This window comes from Haliotis asinina, chromosome 3, assembly GCF_037392515.1.
Source record: "Haliotis asinina isolate JCU_RB_2024 chromosome 3, JCU_Hal_asi_v2, whole genome shotgun sequence".
Taxonomy (NCBI): Eukaryota; Metazoa; Mollusca; class Gastropoda; order Lepetellida; family Haliotidae; genus Haliotis; species Haliotis asinina.
The window spans coordinates 44,635,964-44,654,095 of NC_090282.1; the positions used below are offsets into that span (position 1 = coordinate 44,635,964).

Here is an 18,132-nt window from a genome sequence, read left to right on the forward strand (position 1 = left end):
CGTGACTGGCGATGTCTTCTTACTATACTTTGATGTCAGTATATCATTCCACTGTGACTGGCGATGCCTTCTTACTTTAAAGTCCATATATCATTCCACCGTGACTGGCGATGCCGTCTAACTATACTTTGATGCCAGTGTATCATTCCATCGTAACTGGCTGTTACGTGTTCTAATTTTGTCACCATTAGCGTCAATTTAGACATAAGTACAATTTTTATGGTTTATTTGTGTGAGGCCTGTCTTGAAGGGATCGTCTGCACCCTATTTGTCTGACATCGAGCGTTAAAATAACGGTATGAATTTTTTATCACGATATTTCTATATCCGTGACAGTTAAGAGTCATAAAACTCCTCAACACATACATTCCTCAATGAACTGTCAGGAGTTAGATAACAGAGACATATACTCTGTGTACGTTGTCCCGATTTGTGTTTACATACAATTCGTTCGTCGGTATCATCCGCCTCGGTAAAATAACAACCTCCAAGAATGCAGTGTATAAAACCCCACTGCTCCCGAGCCCCAAGGGGTATGTGTCCTCTCATGGATACTGGCGACCAGGCCACTTGTACCTGTCCACATTGCTGATCACGGACGAGCCACCCATTCCACACGGTCTGGGCGTGTTATAAACAGAATATGTTTTCACTTATAGTCGGGAGAATGTTTACACACACGATAGGCCTACGTCGTTTCACATTACCCCCAAGCTGACCAACCAGTCCCTGATCGTCGAAATGTGTGTCTTGCTGAGATGACGGGTTGTTTTAGGCAACACTGACCATATTGAAACGGGACGCTTTAATAACACTGGATGTTGTTGTTGGGACTTTGGGCAGCGTACATGGACAAGGTTTACAGCAATACGGAATATAGTAGTGTTCATAGAGACGACCACAGTGTTAATCATTCCGTCACACAGTATTCTTTGTTGTACCTTAAAGTAAGATAGGGAGAAAATGGAATTCCGTTCAAATATTGAATGTTTTAAAACTCACGACCTGCTGTTTTGTGAGCAAGACGTCGATCCAAGACGTCGCAGTGCCATGATGTACACGTGGTAATCTAAAGCAGCCTGTTCATGGAGCTATCTGAGGATTTTCCGTAGCAATATGTCTGTTTTTACTCCATATCCTGTGCGTGCGTGCGTGTGTGCGCATGCGTGTGTGTGTACCCCATGTACTCACGTATTCAGGGGCGTAACTACCATTATGAAAAACGCCCGGGCTTACACATGGTTGTTGCTAAAAAGGTTGGCAATCCCTCACTACAACATAAAGCTTTGCAACCAATCAGGCTTACACGACAAAAATGGCTTGCTACTCGAAGTATTATGGGGTCCGCCTGCAGTAGCCATCACCTGTCCAGTTTATTACCCTATACATGAAGGATCTGTGTGGCAAAACAACAACATTTGTTTTAACGGCAAACACCCTCCTCAGCGGCGAGCGAAATTAAATGACCCGCCTTTGCTTGGCGTCGTATGTCACAATGTGAATAAGGCGAACGAAAGTGTGTTTACGAACAGGGAGAGATATTAATTCTGACGTAAATATAGAATACCACTGAACTCTTTTGCCAAAATTTCATAATTAAGGGTTCGGTGTGGTCACAATGCAGTCACTGACAGTGACGGAACTGTAGGGGTATGAGTGGACATAGCTCGTGGTCAGTCTGTTACCGCTGTAAATAACGTAAATACTTACATACCTTAGCAACGACAATGTTTGTACATTTGTCTGAAGTTCAGACGGGTTCAACAAGACTCAGAAGATAGCCCTGGGAGGTATATAGGGTTTCCTATCCTGGATGCTGTTCAGAGTTTAAGAGTGTGACCACCTACAAGATCTGCTAGTCATCGCGCCAAACTGGCTAAACACAGACAGAGGGACTGGCAATTTCTTCCAAAGGTTCTTTGACGTGAATGTATGTTATGCTAATATTCTGTATTGTCGATTAATAATTTTAAGCGATTACACGTACGAGAGATAGGGGTTCATTGAATTCATGGCTTATTACAGAAACAGGAAAGTGCGATAATAAGCAAGGAATAGGTTTCAATGTACAACGGGAAATGCCAGATTTTCCGATACAGTGGAGCGTCATGTACTTGCGTACATCACCCATCTATGTGAGGCCGAGGGTCATGTACATACGTACATAATGCAGACAAACACGACATGAAGCTCACAAGGGGGTCACGTGTCAACATGACCTTCTCGCTTTATATAGTAAGCCACAGTATTAGCATATATTTCAAGTATATCGTACGTATTGCGTGTGGTTGTTGTCGACAAGGTTATGGGACTTGTGTCCGACTGAAACGTGCATTATATGTCGTGTGCATGCATGCGTCATAGAACGAACATACTGTCTTCTCAACCAGAAACATGAGTTACAAGCTATCTTTGTTGTACTGAAACCTCTTTGTCACAAGTACGAGACAGCCCTATTTCCGTCAAGGTAAGACTTTTGCATACCTATTCATACACACGGGGAAAATGCTCCAAACAATGACTTCACTTCAGTCCCAACAGTTTGGATTAACGAGGGTAAACTTTATGCAGATCTCCACATTTTCTGAAGATCTCCGAATTTCATACATTTATGTCTTTTACATCCAAACATCGATATCCCCATGTATGTGATATAATACTTGTAGGCTGTATTACTGTGTTGAAAGATCTCAACGTGGCCGAGAGCGGTGATTGAGTGTCGTTGTACCCTACGTTGTTGTCGCTGCTTGGACGTCTTCGTTTAGACCTGAACGTCAAGGAAGCAGTGTAATCGCATTCACATTTCTTTCGTTTGTTTCAGAATTTCTTACAAATCTCCTATCTTACTTGTGGAAATTGTATTCTGGCCGTTAGAAAGAAATGACGAACGTTAATCCGGATCATCTCGTTTCTACTGATTATGAAATCGACCGGATTAACACATGCTTTGTATTAAATAATCATCTATAAACGGAGAGTCATTATGCGCATGTGTGCGTGTGTATGCGTGCCTGTTTGTTTCGATATACGGAAGTAATCAGCCATCGCGTTCGAAACAAACTGATCTAACGGTAAACACGTTTTTTTCATTTCTTTGTTTATCACCAGCTTTACGCGTGTACGGAGAAAGCCGAGTGGAGCCGAGCAGCTCACCCGCATATTGCAGCCACACAGTTTTGGCATAGTTAAATGCGTAATAAAACTTGACACTCACTCTGCTTATCTTCGGAAGCTAAGGTAGCGCCATGGAGGTGGACGACATCATGCAGCTACTGGGGGGCTACAAGCTCTTTCAGCTTGTGGCCTACGTGTGTCTGGGACTGCTGTACATGAGGGGGTCGTGGCATGTGTTCAGTCCAATGTACCTGGGCTATGACCCAGGCCATCACTGTACACCAGCCGCCAACACCACGCTCAACCGTACCATCCCCGGGAAGGACGAGGATGGGGTGTGGGTGTGGGACAAGTGTAAGATGTACGCCACCCCGGGGGAGAGGAATGCCACCGTGGCCTGTCAGAATGGGTGGACATACAGCTTTCTGCCAGGAGAGACTTCCTTCCTAGCTGAGGTGAGTGGTAACTGTAGTCCACAGCAAATGATTTGTGGTTGTTTAGCCTGAGGAGCTGTCAAAGGAAACGGAACATTTAACTCTTAAAGATATTTTGTATTAGCATAGGATTTGTGCTTTTGATATCCCTTTTCATCCCTGACTTCTCACTTTAATTGCTCATTTACTCGCATTTTGTAACTTTGTATGTCCTCATTCCACTGCCCGTATTCACATCCCACTGGGCCAAGACCGGAGACAGGCTGTTTTCTGGTTGCGCTGAAAATTCCTTCAATTGAACAGACCAAGATTGGATTCCAAAACGTTTCATCTATGAATAAGAATTTTGGCAAGATCTCACAGATCGAACGTGTTTAATGTAGGATGGAGACGGAGAAAGATTTCTGGGTTCAAATAAATGGATTATTACTTTCCTTAAGTTGCATATTTAGAAACTGGGGAACCAGATAAGGGAAAAAAACTTCTTTATTCAAGTGATGCGGCATTTCGATATAGATCCTTGTATCGTTGTCAAGCAAGTAGTGATACTTGTTAAGCAAGTAGTGATATCACTAAGCAAGTGGTGATACCTGCTTGACTATACAATCTGTAGAATCTGTATGGATCATAGAAATTGTTCATTCATAAAGTTTGTCCTTACCAGGAATATTAATGAATGTGACTCAGTCATGATGTGTGTTGGGTTCAGTGAAGCAGGTTGAACCGAATTTTACAGCAGGATTTTACAGCAGGCACGATGACCTCTGTGCGCTGCAGATTCTTGATGTGTACGTGAAACCATGCGCTTGTTGTATTGGACGGGACGTCTTCCTCTTAGACAAGGACCACACCGTTTCATGAAGTCCTTTAGCATGGAGCCAGATCTTCCCCGGATCTCAGTCTGTCGAACACATGTGGAACGAGCGATGGATCGCCCTCACAAGAAGTCATGTCTTTCCAGCAACTTGTGATGAACTCGGTGATGCTCTTAGTGAAGACTGGAACAATCTACCGCAGGGAAGTTTTTGATACGGGTAACGTCGGCGCCACACTGTGATCGCATCACGCGGATCCCGTACAGACTACAATGAATTTGTTTGGATGATCATTTGACCTGTAAGTTTTACCAGGTATCGACATTGTGACGGGTGATCTGATCGGAAGCATGTGATCGCGCATGGAAAAACAAGAACTACACTTCGCTGAGTCATCGCTCATACTCCTCTATATCGAGGAGCTAAGGCTATGTTGCAAATAACGACGAGTGTCTCAATGTCAGTGTCAAAACGAAGATCCTGAAAAACAGGACCAACCCTCCGGTGATACTGAATACAGCCGGAATGTCCGTCATCTGACATGCACCACAAATGTATTTATAGATCCATCGTCATCACTAAACATCGCCTCTCTGTATAATGATGAATTATCCAATGATTTTATATACTTATGCAGGAAGGAAGGCAATATCTGGCTGATAATAAACATGCTCCCGCGATGACCCCTGTTACCACGGTGAGGTTAAAGTGTTCCCTCGTCACGCTGAAGACACTGGGTACATGTGTGAAACCCATTTCTGGTGTCCTCCGCAGTGATATTGCTGGAATATTGCCAAAAGCGGCGTAAAACCCTATTCACTCTCACTGATCCCAGAGAGTGCCAGCTGAACATCAGGAACACATGTTGCCAGTATACACGTGTCATTATTCACTGCCGTAATGTTCAGTGCATGCATTTGTTGTCAGTGGAACTTGGTGTGTGACAAGGAGTACCTCGTGGAGCTGTCCACAACCATCTACATGGTGGGCACTACCTGTGGAGCGTTGTTCCTCTCTCCGCTGTCTGATGTGTTTGGGAGGAAGAAGGTCATGCTAGCCTGCCTGTGGGCCCAGGCTGTTTTAGGATTCGGCTTGGCCTGGGTGACAGATCTCATCACGTACACAGTTGTCAGATTCTTCATCGGACTTTTGAACATGGTAAGTTGTGGCAGTTGTATTTGGAATCCGCCAAACATGTGCTAGAGATTGATGTGCGTTTCACCTGTTCAAAAATATTTAAAAAGAGAGAAAAGCAGCCCAAACGTATGTTGGGTAGCAGAGAAGGTGACGGTTTGCTGGCATCAGCTGTCATGTCCACTCTATTGTGATGCATACCCTGGACCCATGACCCTATATAATGGAATGTCTTGTGACACATCGTTAGTGACAGTCTTTTAAATACGTTCGGATTAGCCATTTTCTTTGGTAGCTGATACCGAGCTCTTAGTATTCGTCATCTTATCTCATGATGACATCCCTTTCAACGTACAAAGTAATGATCATATCAAAGTAGGGATACAATAATCGACCACAGTGGCGGCATTTTCTCTCTATTAAATGTGATGAAAATTCAGAAACTCATGCTGGGACGGAATGTAATGACAGTAATCATCATAAGGTTCACCATGATTGATATCTGACTTAGGAGCGGAATGAAAGCCTAGCCAAACCTAAAGCAAGATGTATTTCAGTGAGAGTTACTACTCGTACAATAACATATGTATGTTTCAGACAATTGCTCTCTGTGTGTCTGTACTACTCAACGAAACGTTCGCCTCAACACACCGCCTCTTGCCCGCTGTCAGTGTCCAGTTCTTTTGGGCTATGGGCTTAATGCTGCTGGCTTTGTTCGGCTATCTGGTCAGAAACTGGCGCCATCTTGAAATGCTCATCTCGCTGCCAAACCTCCTCAGCATTGGCTGCATATGGTGAGACATTTGGCGTTTGTCTGGACAATGAGTAATCCTCGAACTGGGCCCCGCTGGGTGTTACGACTTTCAAGACAACACTAGATATATTGTTCTAGCCCTCTTGTTAGATTTGTTTTCTTACCTTGCGAGTGTTTACATATTCTCTGTTTACATGACTGACTCCGATGTAACAACAATAACAACCCATGTCATCATCTCTCATCAGTTTATTATCGGAGTCCGTTCCCTGGTTGGTCTCAAAGAAAAAAGTTGACGAGGCCGAGTCAGTGCTCTACCGCGCTGCCAAGATGAACAACATTGCTCTACCCACTGATATCCGCAGCAAGCTTGAGAATCTAGCCCGGGGAACACTGTCCACGGCGGAGAGTTCAGATGGCATTCGGAAACAGAGTCTTGATGGAGAATGGCCTGCGACAAAGCCGGAACTGGACAGACAGGAGGGATCACTGATGCGCCAAGACTCTGAATCCTATCTGGCAGCATTTGGTCTTCTATGCATACCAAAGATTAATATTTACTGTTCCATCATGTTCTTTTTATTGTAAGTGATTCTTAGAATGCAAATGATTTGCATATTATAAAGTAGTGGTTAGAGGAAAAAACCAAAACAATTAATTATGAGAAAAAGAGAAAACACATTCGTTCTTTTAAATACGTTCAAGAACGCCCGATTCACATAATGTTTTATCTAGCAAGACGTTTTGTACGTTTTTGAAGTGTTATATCAGTTTTCATTTGTTAACCTTTCTTCCTCTGTGGTATCGGGTCGTGCCGGGAATATATTAACTATAGGTGACATGATATCAGTAATAGCAATGCTATTGTATTTCAGTTTGGCCAACAGTTTGGGGTATTTTGGAGTGTTATTCCTGACACCAACTCTGAACGGTGATCGTTTCCTGAACCTGTTTTTGAGTGCACTTGTGGAGATACCAGCATATATCATCGCTTACACCAGTAACCGATGGTAGGCCGCCAAACCAAATTCATCTTTTCATTACGAAATTTATGACGTAAAATCCGAAATGCCTAGACTTCGGAGTCTGAAGTCTGTTAACGTTGTTGCAAGACACACTAAAGTCCACCACAGTACAGTATTTTGATCTTGCCATTGATATACCCGCTTCAAATCGTCCCATAAGTAGATGAACAAGAATGACACTCGAGTCATCTTGGTGTTTCACCTGTGTCATCGATTTGCTACAGCAACAGACACAGTATGACAACTGGGAATTCGAACATATCGACCAAGAGTTGGACCTGTCCTGACACAACTACACCGACAACGCCGTGTCAGATGGTGCAACATGGTATAGACATGGAACGTAGGGAACTCAGGGAACGCGTTTGATTCAGCGATGAATCGCCCTTCCTCCTGCAATGACGGAATGGGAGACAACGTGTGTATCGACGTCAACACGAACGTTTTGCAACGAACAGGTGGACTTTTCGGTAATAAAGCGCCATGGTGTGGGGAGCCACATCCTACAGATCAGAGCTAGTAGTGCTTCCAGGCAATTTTACAGCAAATCGCTACATCAACCAAATCCTGCGACCTCATCTCCTCCCACTTTGTAACCGCCATAGGAAGCTGATTCAGAGCTCCTCAGTGTCCTTCCCTGGCCATCGAAAACGCCTGATCTGAATCCTATCGAGCATCTATGAGACGAACTTCATCGATGTGTCCGTAAATGTCACCATCGATCGTCCTCAGACACACCCAGAACATGCCAACGCATGGCAGCAGGAATGGCGAAGGAGTCTCCGAAAGAAAACATCGATGACTCTGATTTTGGCAAGGGTACCTATCTGTAGGTACCTACATATCTAGAGTTTTCCATCAGCAATGTATATTCACAGGTGTCACAGTGTACTCAGCCGATGAACGTGCACTCCCCAGACCATAAATATATAGATGCAATAGAGGTTATTCCTGTAATAGATTCATGATATAGATTTCTGAATTCAGACAGATCCCTTTGTCCACAGTATCGGCCGGCGAATTCCTATGAGTGTGTTCCTCCTCGTCTGCGCCGTCGCAAACATCGGCGCCATCTTTGTTCCAAGTACTGCCGGTACGTTGGCCTTCGATCAACCAAGTGTTCAGTGTATATCATACGAAAAATAAGTAGGCGAGTCACTTGGTAGAATTTCACTCTCTGTGCATTAGTAAAGCCATATCATGCTTCATGGCGTTAAACACATTATCCATGAAACCTAAAAGCCTTGGACCTGTGGAGATCCGGGTCAGACGCTTGTCGTAAGAGGCGACTAACAGGCTTGGGTGGTCAAGCTCGCTGACTTGACTGGCACATGTCATCGTATCGCAGTTGGGTAGATCGATGCTCATGATATGGACAACTGAATCGTATGGTCCAGATTGGTTACTTACAGACCGCCGCCATATAGCTGGAATATTACTGAGCGTGGCATAAAATTAAACTCATTCACCCCAACAAGCCGTGTTGGACCACTGGACACGCTCATCTAGCCAGAGACTATGAAATGTGTGCGAAGGGTTATGGACTGGGACGGTCTTGCATCATTTTCACTGTACTGCAATGTTTCTAGGTGACGGAAGTGACATAGCCTGGCTGAAGACAACCTTGGTGATGATTGGGAAGTTCGGCATTACCGGATCTTACTCAACCGTGTATCTGTATGCGTCAGAGATGTTCCCTACGTCTGTCAGGTACCGTTCCGTCGTCATGGTCACCAGTGGATGTTGTCAAAATTTCTATTGACATATATGCACACATTTTAATGGGAGGAGATTTAAAGGTGTGAGTGTTAGTTGCATTAACGATCGATGCAATGATACTCCGTCTATAAGCAGATGTCATACAAAGGACGAGGTTTCAGCGAGTCTCATTATTTTGTTAGGCACTGTATTGGGATTTTGGGCAAGTATAAGCCTAACATGACATTCACGATTGATTCGTAATTCTTAGTTCGCCAGTAATCAGCTGTTGCAAAATTGACCACTGACTGGTGGAAAGCGAGATGATGGCAAACTGCCATGTATCTCGGCAAGAACTCTCCTCCCCTATTAACTGTTCGATGATGCCTCTTACAGGAACCACGCTCTGGGAATGTGTTCCTTTTTTGAAAACATCGGTAGCATGGCAGCACCATTCATGGTCCTAGCGGTGAGTACATCCTCGCTTTTAATTTCAAAGTGTAGTTCTTAATGATTCTAGATGTACCGCGAGAGCCAGCAATGCTACCAATAAATCTAGCTTACACCACGTCCAGACTTTCAAATAGGAACTTGTCGCCTAAAGGATTCAACTTCTCTGTGGACCGATACAGATTATATCTAAAGAAGAATGTCTTTACAGATGTGATCCCATGAATAACGGTTGAATGTTCCACAGGCAAAGAAAATGACTTACCTCCCCTTATCCATATTCGGTGGCCTGACCGCGGTGAGTGGGTTGCTGGTGCTGGGACTGCCGGAAACTCACAAGCGCCCCCTACCCCAAACTGTGAGGGAGGTGCAGAGTTGGGGGCGTGGCAGGGACTATCTCAGGTCCATGACGGGGTCGGTGAACCATGCCTTTGACTCGAAAAACTGACAGGAACCAGGGCCGAAGGCAGCTGCTCCCCACTACATATCTTTTTTTACAGATTATATTTGTATATCAAAATAATGATTTAACTCCCTAGACTATGTTCAGAGGAAGAGAAAACTCCTCGAAAAGCCCCTGAACGTATGTCTCAGCTCGTCAAGTGCGAGAGCTTAGGATTTAAGATTGAGTCCGGTATATTTTCAACACCTGATTAAATTCAGTGAATGTTGTGACAACTGAAGACCTACATGTAGAAAATAAGTTAACTATTTTGTCACTTCAGTGTAAGTCAAATAATTGTTATTAGTGTCAGTATTAGGTATGTTATAGCTCACTGGTTTCCATTCTCGATTCACCGCGAAGAAAGACTAAACTGTGTCAATAAAAACTTCTTTCACACATTCGTTTAAATTATTAGAAGGGAGACATACCTCTAGTTGAAAGTGTTTGCAACTAACAGAGATAGTTTTATAATTTTAGAAAAATTGTTCGGGTGAATGTGATGTTTGTGAAAAATATGACATATCGCAGATCTGATCTGATCCGCCATTGAAGTTTGTCATGCTTGATGGTTATAGTTCTGTAACGTTTTTCTTTCTTGTTGATCTTATTATTTGACGAAACTGGAAAGGTGTTTACAACGCTTTGTGATAGTTTATAACTTTCTGTTTTTGAGGGGTACACATACACGAAAAACAAAAACAAAACAAAAACCCAAAACAAAAACGAAACAAAGCAGTATATGTCTCATGGCAGATTTTTTAAAAAGGACAGCTGATGTTAACACTTGTGTTCTAGCGATACTTTTCCGTTCTTTAACGTGTTTTAGGCTCTGTTCTTTCTTTCATTCTTTTTCTTTATTTCTTTCATTCATTCACTTATAACTCTTGCTCTTAGTATAATTCATTCATTGTACAATTCCGACTGATACAATAAACTGGCTGAAGTTCTGTTAACCACAGATGAAGTTGCGCTGGGAACGAGCCATGAGTTGGAGTATGACGAGGCACACGTTAACGAGTACAAATGGTAAACAAAGCAAGCGAGTGACCTATCCCTGTTGTAGATTGACCCCGATTATATATAGTGTACGTTAACTGTGTGCTTGTAGTAACCGCATGATATTCTTGTCGTATATCTGGCTTCATCCGGTTACGTGTGTGTCTCTTGCTATCCGCCCATCACCAACATGTACACATAGATACTGGTTGAAATCATGCCACCTCAGGGCATGATGTGGAACACCATATCTACACTTCATTTCATACAGTAATCCAGAAATTGTTATCCATTGCTTGTGGTTTCTCATGTACTCACCTGTCATTCTGCAGGGACTAAAAGACACTTTATTTTTATCTGCAGTAAACTACAACATACACAAAGGGGTCTATTTTTTGTCCGGTATAAGCCATAGTTCTAGACTTACAGCTAGTCTCTAAAATGAGCATGTTTTACTGAAAAAAAACGTTCATAGTGAAAAAAATAATATAATGAAATGGAGCCCTGAGACTTTATTCATTTTCAAGCTATGGAAGCTAGGGAAATCTAGACTTGCCACATTTTCTGACTTGCGTGGGCTTTCTTGGATATATATACCTCAGGGTCTGTACGACAGACTATCGTAGTTCGTTCTACGATTTTTAACTAAACTAGCCACCAAGTTGCTAAAAACAGTTTGTTATATGTATCATTTTGTTTTAAAGTGTAGTTCACTGTACATAGAAAAGCACATTGTGAAGTCGCTTCCATTGAAATAAACGTACGAACGTAATATTTTGTCTACAAAATATATAATTATGCCGAGGTGTTTTATTTTGTAAGTTTTGTTGCTACCTCGTTTTCGAGTTACTATCAGAGGTCAGCTTGGCCTTTGGGTCAACTCTCTGGGGGCTATATAAGCTTTGCCTCGGTCTGGCGCTCTCACTTTTCAAAATTGTTTTTGATCCCACCCACCCACATCCTTTCTCCATAGACATGAAAATGAGGTTTCCCCTTTTTTATTTATTTTATTTTATTGTATTTATCCTTTTGTTTATTGGCATGTTGTGATCCATAGTAGTATAATTCTGTATGTAAGGCAAAACAGCCTTTATTATTTGATTTGCATTAATTCCCATTTATGCATGTATTTTTCATACTTCCTTTATGCATGATGTAAGCATATATTATGTAAGTTGCAACATTATTATATATCGTTATGACCACACCCCTTCAAGCTCACAGTCTCCTTTTTCTTGTATATACTTCTCACTTCTTGGAAGAAGGGGTGTGGTCTCTATTCATTTCTTCTGGCAATAAACCCTTAAACTTTTCATTTGTATTTTCTCTTACAACGAGGTTATAATTTAGTACAACAGTTTGATTTCACGGAAAATAAATGTGACATTTATGATATTACTTCCGTTCTTCTGTATACCAGTTGAGTATATAATGGATCTACTAATGTCATAAGTGGTTTTCACCAAGGTGTGAAATATACGAAGCGAAAAAATACGCGATCACATGAAAGAACAATTTTTCCTGAATTTTTTCACCGGCTATCCGTTGCAAAGCTTGTGAAGAAAACTTGGGGAAAAAAAAGGAACACTTGTCAATTCATGTGATCCCATATTTTTTTATCAGTGTGTAACACAAACACAAAGTCATTGCTTGTCCATTCATGTGATCCCGTATTTTTCTATGAGTATATTACACAAACACAAGGTCATTGCTTGTCCATTCATGTGATCCCTTATTTTTTCTGTCAGTGTGTAACATAAACACAAGGTCATTGGTTGTCCATTCATGTGATCCCTTACTTTTTCCATCAGTGTGTAACACAAACACATGGTCATAACAGTGAACCGTGTGACTGTTATTTTCACGGTAAAATACTTTGTTTAAAGACACAATATTTAATCAGAGCATGTTTGTGTCCTCAGTAGGGACATGGACTCCTGTTTACTATGGCAATGGTGTTGCAGTTTCAGATAAAACATCAGAAAACTGAAAAATGCACTGATGAGGTCTGTATCCACCAGGGAGATGACAACCACACTTCCAGTTTAGCCAAGTTACATACGAACTGACCCATGAAGATCTGAGTTAGAATTGCAAACTGTGTTACAAGGTCTTGTCATATGATGCTACTAACGGGATTGGGTGGTGGACTCGCTAAGTTTGATGACACGTCATTGTATCCCAAACCGATGCTTATGCTGTTGATCACTGGCTTGTCTGGTGCATTATTACAGAAAGTTGAAACATGGCTGAGATACTCTCATAATGTTAACCAACAAACAACACATCAAAGTACATGGTACATGACTGCACTGGCTGAAAACACCAACAGACAAACTGCTTTTCATATCAGAGGCTATAGACAAGAGTGCAAGTGAGTCTAGTTTCACACTGCTTTTAGCAATATTCCAGCAACATCATGGCAGGCAACCCCCAAAGTGGGTTTCATGCATTGTGCCCATGTGGGGAATCACACCCAGGTCTTCAGACAAGTGACGAGTTAATGAACGCTTTAACCACTAGGCTACCCTACTGCCCCAGGCAATACAAGATGGGGCATGACATATATTGATATTCACTATACATGCATGAGATGAGTGAACAAAAGAGTGCAAAACATTTTCCCACATTCAGCATATTTATTTCACAAGTATGATTAGCCATGAGCAATAAAAAGCATATAAGAAATGATAAAAACATTATTTGTAATATTAAGAAAAAACAAACAAAAGAGAAGTATCTGGTGGGTATCAACTTCCAAATCTATTTCAACTACATATCTCTACTCTCCCCGTCAACCTGTTGCCCATTCCCCACCTTAAACCTTCCTGCTCATTCTAACCAACCACCTGCTTCAAACTCCCTTCATCCCTACTCCTTACATCTTCACTCTTCACCAACCACCTGCTTCAAACTACCTTCATCTCTACTCCTTACTTCTTTACTCTTCACCAACCACCTGCTTCAAACTCCCTTCATCCCTACTCCTTACCTCTTTACCAATCATCTGCTTCAAACTCCCTTCATCCCTACTCCTTACTTCTTTTACTCTTCACCAACCACCTGCTTCAAACTCCCTTCATCCCTACTCCTTACCCCTTTACTCTTCACCAACCATCTGCTTCAAACACCCTTCATCCCTACTCCTTACCCCTTTACTGTTCACCAACCACCTGCCTCACACTCCCTTCATCCCTACTCCTTACTTCTTTACTCTAACACCATTCCTTACACCATATGTTCTTCATCCCCTAAGGCCATATGTTCCTCATCCCCTAAGACCATATGTTCCTCATCCCCCAGGTGCATATGTTCCTCATCCCCTAAGACCATATGATCCTCATCCCCTAAAACCATATGTTCCTCATCCCCCAAGACCATGTGTTCCTGATCCCATTTGACCATATGTTCCTCATCCCCTAAGACCATATGTTCCTCATCCGCTTTGACCATCTGTTCCTCATCCGCTTTGACCATCTGTTCATCAATCGCTTGGTCAATATGTCCTCATCTCCTTAAAGAGGATTTGGTGGTCAGATTCCCTGGCTTAGCTTATGGATGTCAGTATATCCAAACTGCACAGATCAATGCCTGTGATGTCAGTGACTTTCTAGTCCCAGCTTGACTATTTCCATATAGCACATTTTACAGAAATCCAAGAAAAAAATGTCACCATCTAATTGAAATTTGACTGACTGACAAAATGCTGACTGGGCAGAAAACTTTGGCACACAAGAAATGTTGATGGATGCTGTCAACAGATAAACAATGAATACAAATGTCCTTTAACATGTAGCTGACACACAATAAGCACCCTTTCACATTTCATTCAGATACAGTGAGTGCATTCATGTGAAATAAATACTGTCACATAAACAAGTCACATCTGATCTGTGGAGTAAATCCAGAAGACTGATGATATCATACACTGTATACTCCCACACATTCTTCCTCTGAAATCCTACAGGTCACTGTACTGATCTAAACACTGATACGTTATGGAGGATGATAGTAGTGTCAAACAGACAGGAATGTCAAGAAATACATACTGCATACTACAAATAAATAGAACTCAAACGGTCACTGGTTTGTTACGACCATAGTTTAACACATGTCAATTGGTTAGAACCCCAAACCCAGTTTGTTCCATCCGTCAGATCATAATAAATACGTTTGTTAAAATTGTAGTTTACTTTGCTAAAAATGATTTCTTTGCTCAAAACAAATACCATATTTGCATTTGCCTGTTAAAAGCCCCCGAGTTTATGAAATTCCAGCCATACTGCTGATTTTACTTTTAACACCGAATGGACATCAATTATCCATGAATGTACTGATGTAAAATGAATAGGTATAATAATGATTTAATAAACAAGACAAATTATGAGGGAAACAAATATACAACATTGTTTGGGCCTGTTTTCTGTTTGTTATTTTTTGTTTTTAAATATTTTTTTTGTATTTGATTGGCCAAGGTTTCACAAAAGCTTTTATATGCACAAGCAGCTAAGAGCTACAAGATATAAAGGAAGCTTAGCTGTTGTGCATATGTGAGTGAGTGACTATCAATATACTGGTGTGTAAAATAAGAGATTTATGAACTCCAAATAACTAAAATAATACAGTAATAACAAATAAAACAAAGAGCGGCAAGCTTCTAAAGGTCAACAAACAATATAATATGTCAAAAAATAGATCTATGATGCTTTGTTGCTCATCTTCATATTGACCTATTTAATGGCACAATAAATCAAATAATAAATACAAAACATATTATATATGATGCAACAAAAACTTCCATCTTCATGACAGCTTTGCTGAGATCATCAATGTAATGGGTTCTACATTACTATCAAAGTGTCATGATATGATACACAATTATAGATGTCAAGACATTAAATGTCTTTCAAAAAACATGATGATATGATATTCATAAAATATCATACATTTTGATAGTTTTGATTCAACAACATAAACTTGACGCAATACATAAGACAGGGTGAAAGTTTTTCTCATGTCCATGAGAAGACTGTACAAGATATCGTCCATGTTAAAGCTGAGCACTGTCAGCAGGACATGGATGTCAACACTGAACTTTTTACTTGGGCAATTATCAAAGACATCTATAAGAGTTTATCGAAATAGCCAGGGTCACTGTTCATAGTGTTTTTCTAAAGGCACTTACCATTTTCCTCAGAACAAAGTCAAAATGCACCACCATACACTTCTAGACATTCACCATAGTCAAGACACCTCATCCAAATCAAACAATTGCACACACTCCATACGAATAAAACAGTACCTGGCAATAAACAACCATGTTTTGCAATAACCCTGACCTCTGATAGACCTATTGCCAACAATAGCAAGGATTCATAAAGACACGTACAAGCATCAAATTTATGATTCACAGCATACCCATTCCACATAAACTCACAATTATGTTTACAAAAAAATCTAAATTCTGATTTAAACCTTTGACTAATTTAATTTCAACCATTTTTACTGAGCACCAGCCACTAGAAGGTAAACACCAACTTTAATGATGGTCATTACATACTATTAGAGCCTTTGAATGAGATTTTTCTTTTCGTGATCTACACCTTTGATGTTCATTGTGTATGGGAATAAAAAGAATTTCCAAGGTCCACATTGAATAAGAGCAAAGTAGGACTTTCTCTGTTAATGAGGCACATGTCATATTGATGTGAAAGTATGTTAAACCTACTGTTGAAAAATTCCTCAAAGATGCCAGTCCAAGACAGTTGAAATATATGCAACCGACCTTGGATGGATTTCTGAAGAAACATGGCTGTGGCATTAAGCAAACTCTCAATGACATACTTGGGCAACCCAATGTTACAAACAGATGAATCATGAACTTGACCTTAGACTAATTACAAAACCTTTCCAAAGGAGTGCACCATTCCAATGTGATTACTTGGTATGAAAATAACTGCACTAATATTTCTGAGTGAGTGAGTTTGGTTTTACGCCACTTTTAGCATTATTCCAGCGATATCACAGTGGGGGACACCAGAAAATGGGCCTCACACATTGTACCCATGTGTGGAATCGAAGCCGGGTCTTCAGCATGATGAGCGAACGCCTTAACCACTTGGCTACCCCACCGCCCCCTAATATTTTTGAAGAAAGTGTAACCACAAGCATTACCTTTTTAAGTCATTAATCCTTGTGTGAAAGTCACTAGCACAGGACAAATTCCAACAAAACCCATACATGGGTGCTAATTCATATAATGATTCAATTTTGAGTCTTCTTACTGTAGTGCTACATATTGACACAAACTTCAAATACTAAAATAAATGTAAAATATTTTATGGTGAAGACACTGTCTGCAGTGAGCACAAAAGTTTACTAGCAGCGCCCTTATGGTGGGTGGAAATCAATACTAGCACATTTAGTGGATGTTTAGCAACGTTGGAACAGCTTGGACACAAAACACTTTACATCGAGTATTATAGACCCCATAAAACAGAATAAATGTCCAACTCTTCAATCATCACATTCCTGCAGACAACACTCTCAGATCCAGTGCATCGTTCAGACTCACTGATACTCATGATACAAAATCTTAACATGAAACCAAAGTGACACCATCTTCACATCAACAAAACATACATCTTCTCATTATTTTACATGTTCATAACAATAAAAAAAAACATAGCAAACCCCTCCAATTATACTTCATGTTACCCTGAACTAAGTCCTCTTTATTTACAACACAAGCATTGTGATAGCAAGATTCCTTGAAATCTCACCTGTTATCACACGGAATCTTACTATCCCAAAGACATAATAAAAATAGGTATTTGCAAGTTCCTGCAAGCATCAAAAGCCACATCATTTGCAACACAAGCAATGGGATAGCAAGATTTCTGGAAATTTCAAGTGTTATTGCACAGAATCTTATTATCCCGAAGACATAACCAAAAGTGGGTATTTGCAAGTTCACCAAAAAGCATCAAAAGCCCCTGAACCACTCACTGTTTCCTGTAGTTCCCCAAAGCTGCCAACACAATACGGTTCCAGGTACCTTTAGTCCTTGACCTTCAAGACAATGTCTCATGACTGAACAATTCTACAAGCTTTGTGACTGTAAAGCGAAAGTCCAACAGTAATGGGCAATGAGCAATGTAACAGCTTCACAATAATCTCTAGAATGATACCTTGATCATAGACAGATATCTGTGAATATTGTCATTTCATAGGATTTGTAAAGATACATGCAACAAAAAACACTCTA

At 41.0% G+C, this 18,132-nt stretch overlaps 2 protein-coding genes across 4 annotated transcripts in view; one reads left to right on the forward strand and one right to left on the reverse strand.

Moving 5' to 3' along the window:
* The window catches only part of LOC137278103 (organic cation transporter protein-like), a 512,032-nt gene that overhangs the window by 235,470 nt on the left and 258,430 nt on the right, over positions 1-18,132 (reverse strand). The gene's annotated exons all lie outside the window — the stretch shown is intronic.
* On the forward strand, positions 2,194-12,258 carry LOC137278093 (organic cation transporter protein-like). 3 transcript variants are annotated; one of them, XM_067810196.1, is made up of 10 exons: positions 2,194-2,467; positions 3,109-3,569; positions 5,291-5,521; positions 6,095-6,291; positions 6,500-6,835; positions 7,127-7,261; positions 8,284-8,369; positions 8,866-8,986; positions 9,371-9,443; positions 9,672-12,258. In XM_067810196.1, the coding sequence occupies exons 2-10, from the start codon at positions 3,246-3,248 to the stop codon at positions 9,870-9,872; spliced, it is 1,704 nt and encodes a 567-aa protein (XP_067666297.1). In that variant the 5' UTR covers positions 2,194-2,467; positions 3,109-3,245; the 3' UTR covers positions 9,873-12,258. The 3 variants fall into 3 exon arrangements, with proteins under 3 accessions (XP_067666297.1, XP_067666298.1, XP_067666299.1); XM_067810197.1 differs by having other exon boundaries at positions 2,302-2,467; positions 3,233-3,569; XM_067810198.1 differs by having other exon boundaries at positions 2,302-2,467; positions 3,238-3,569.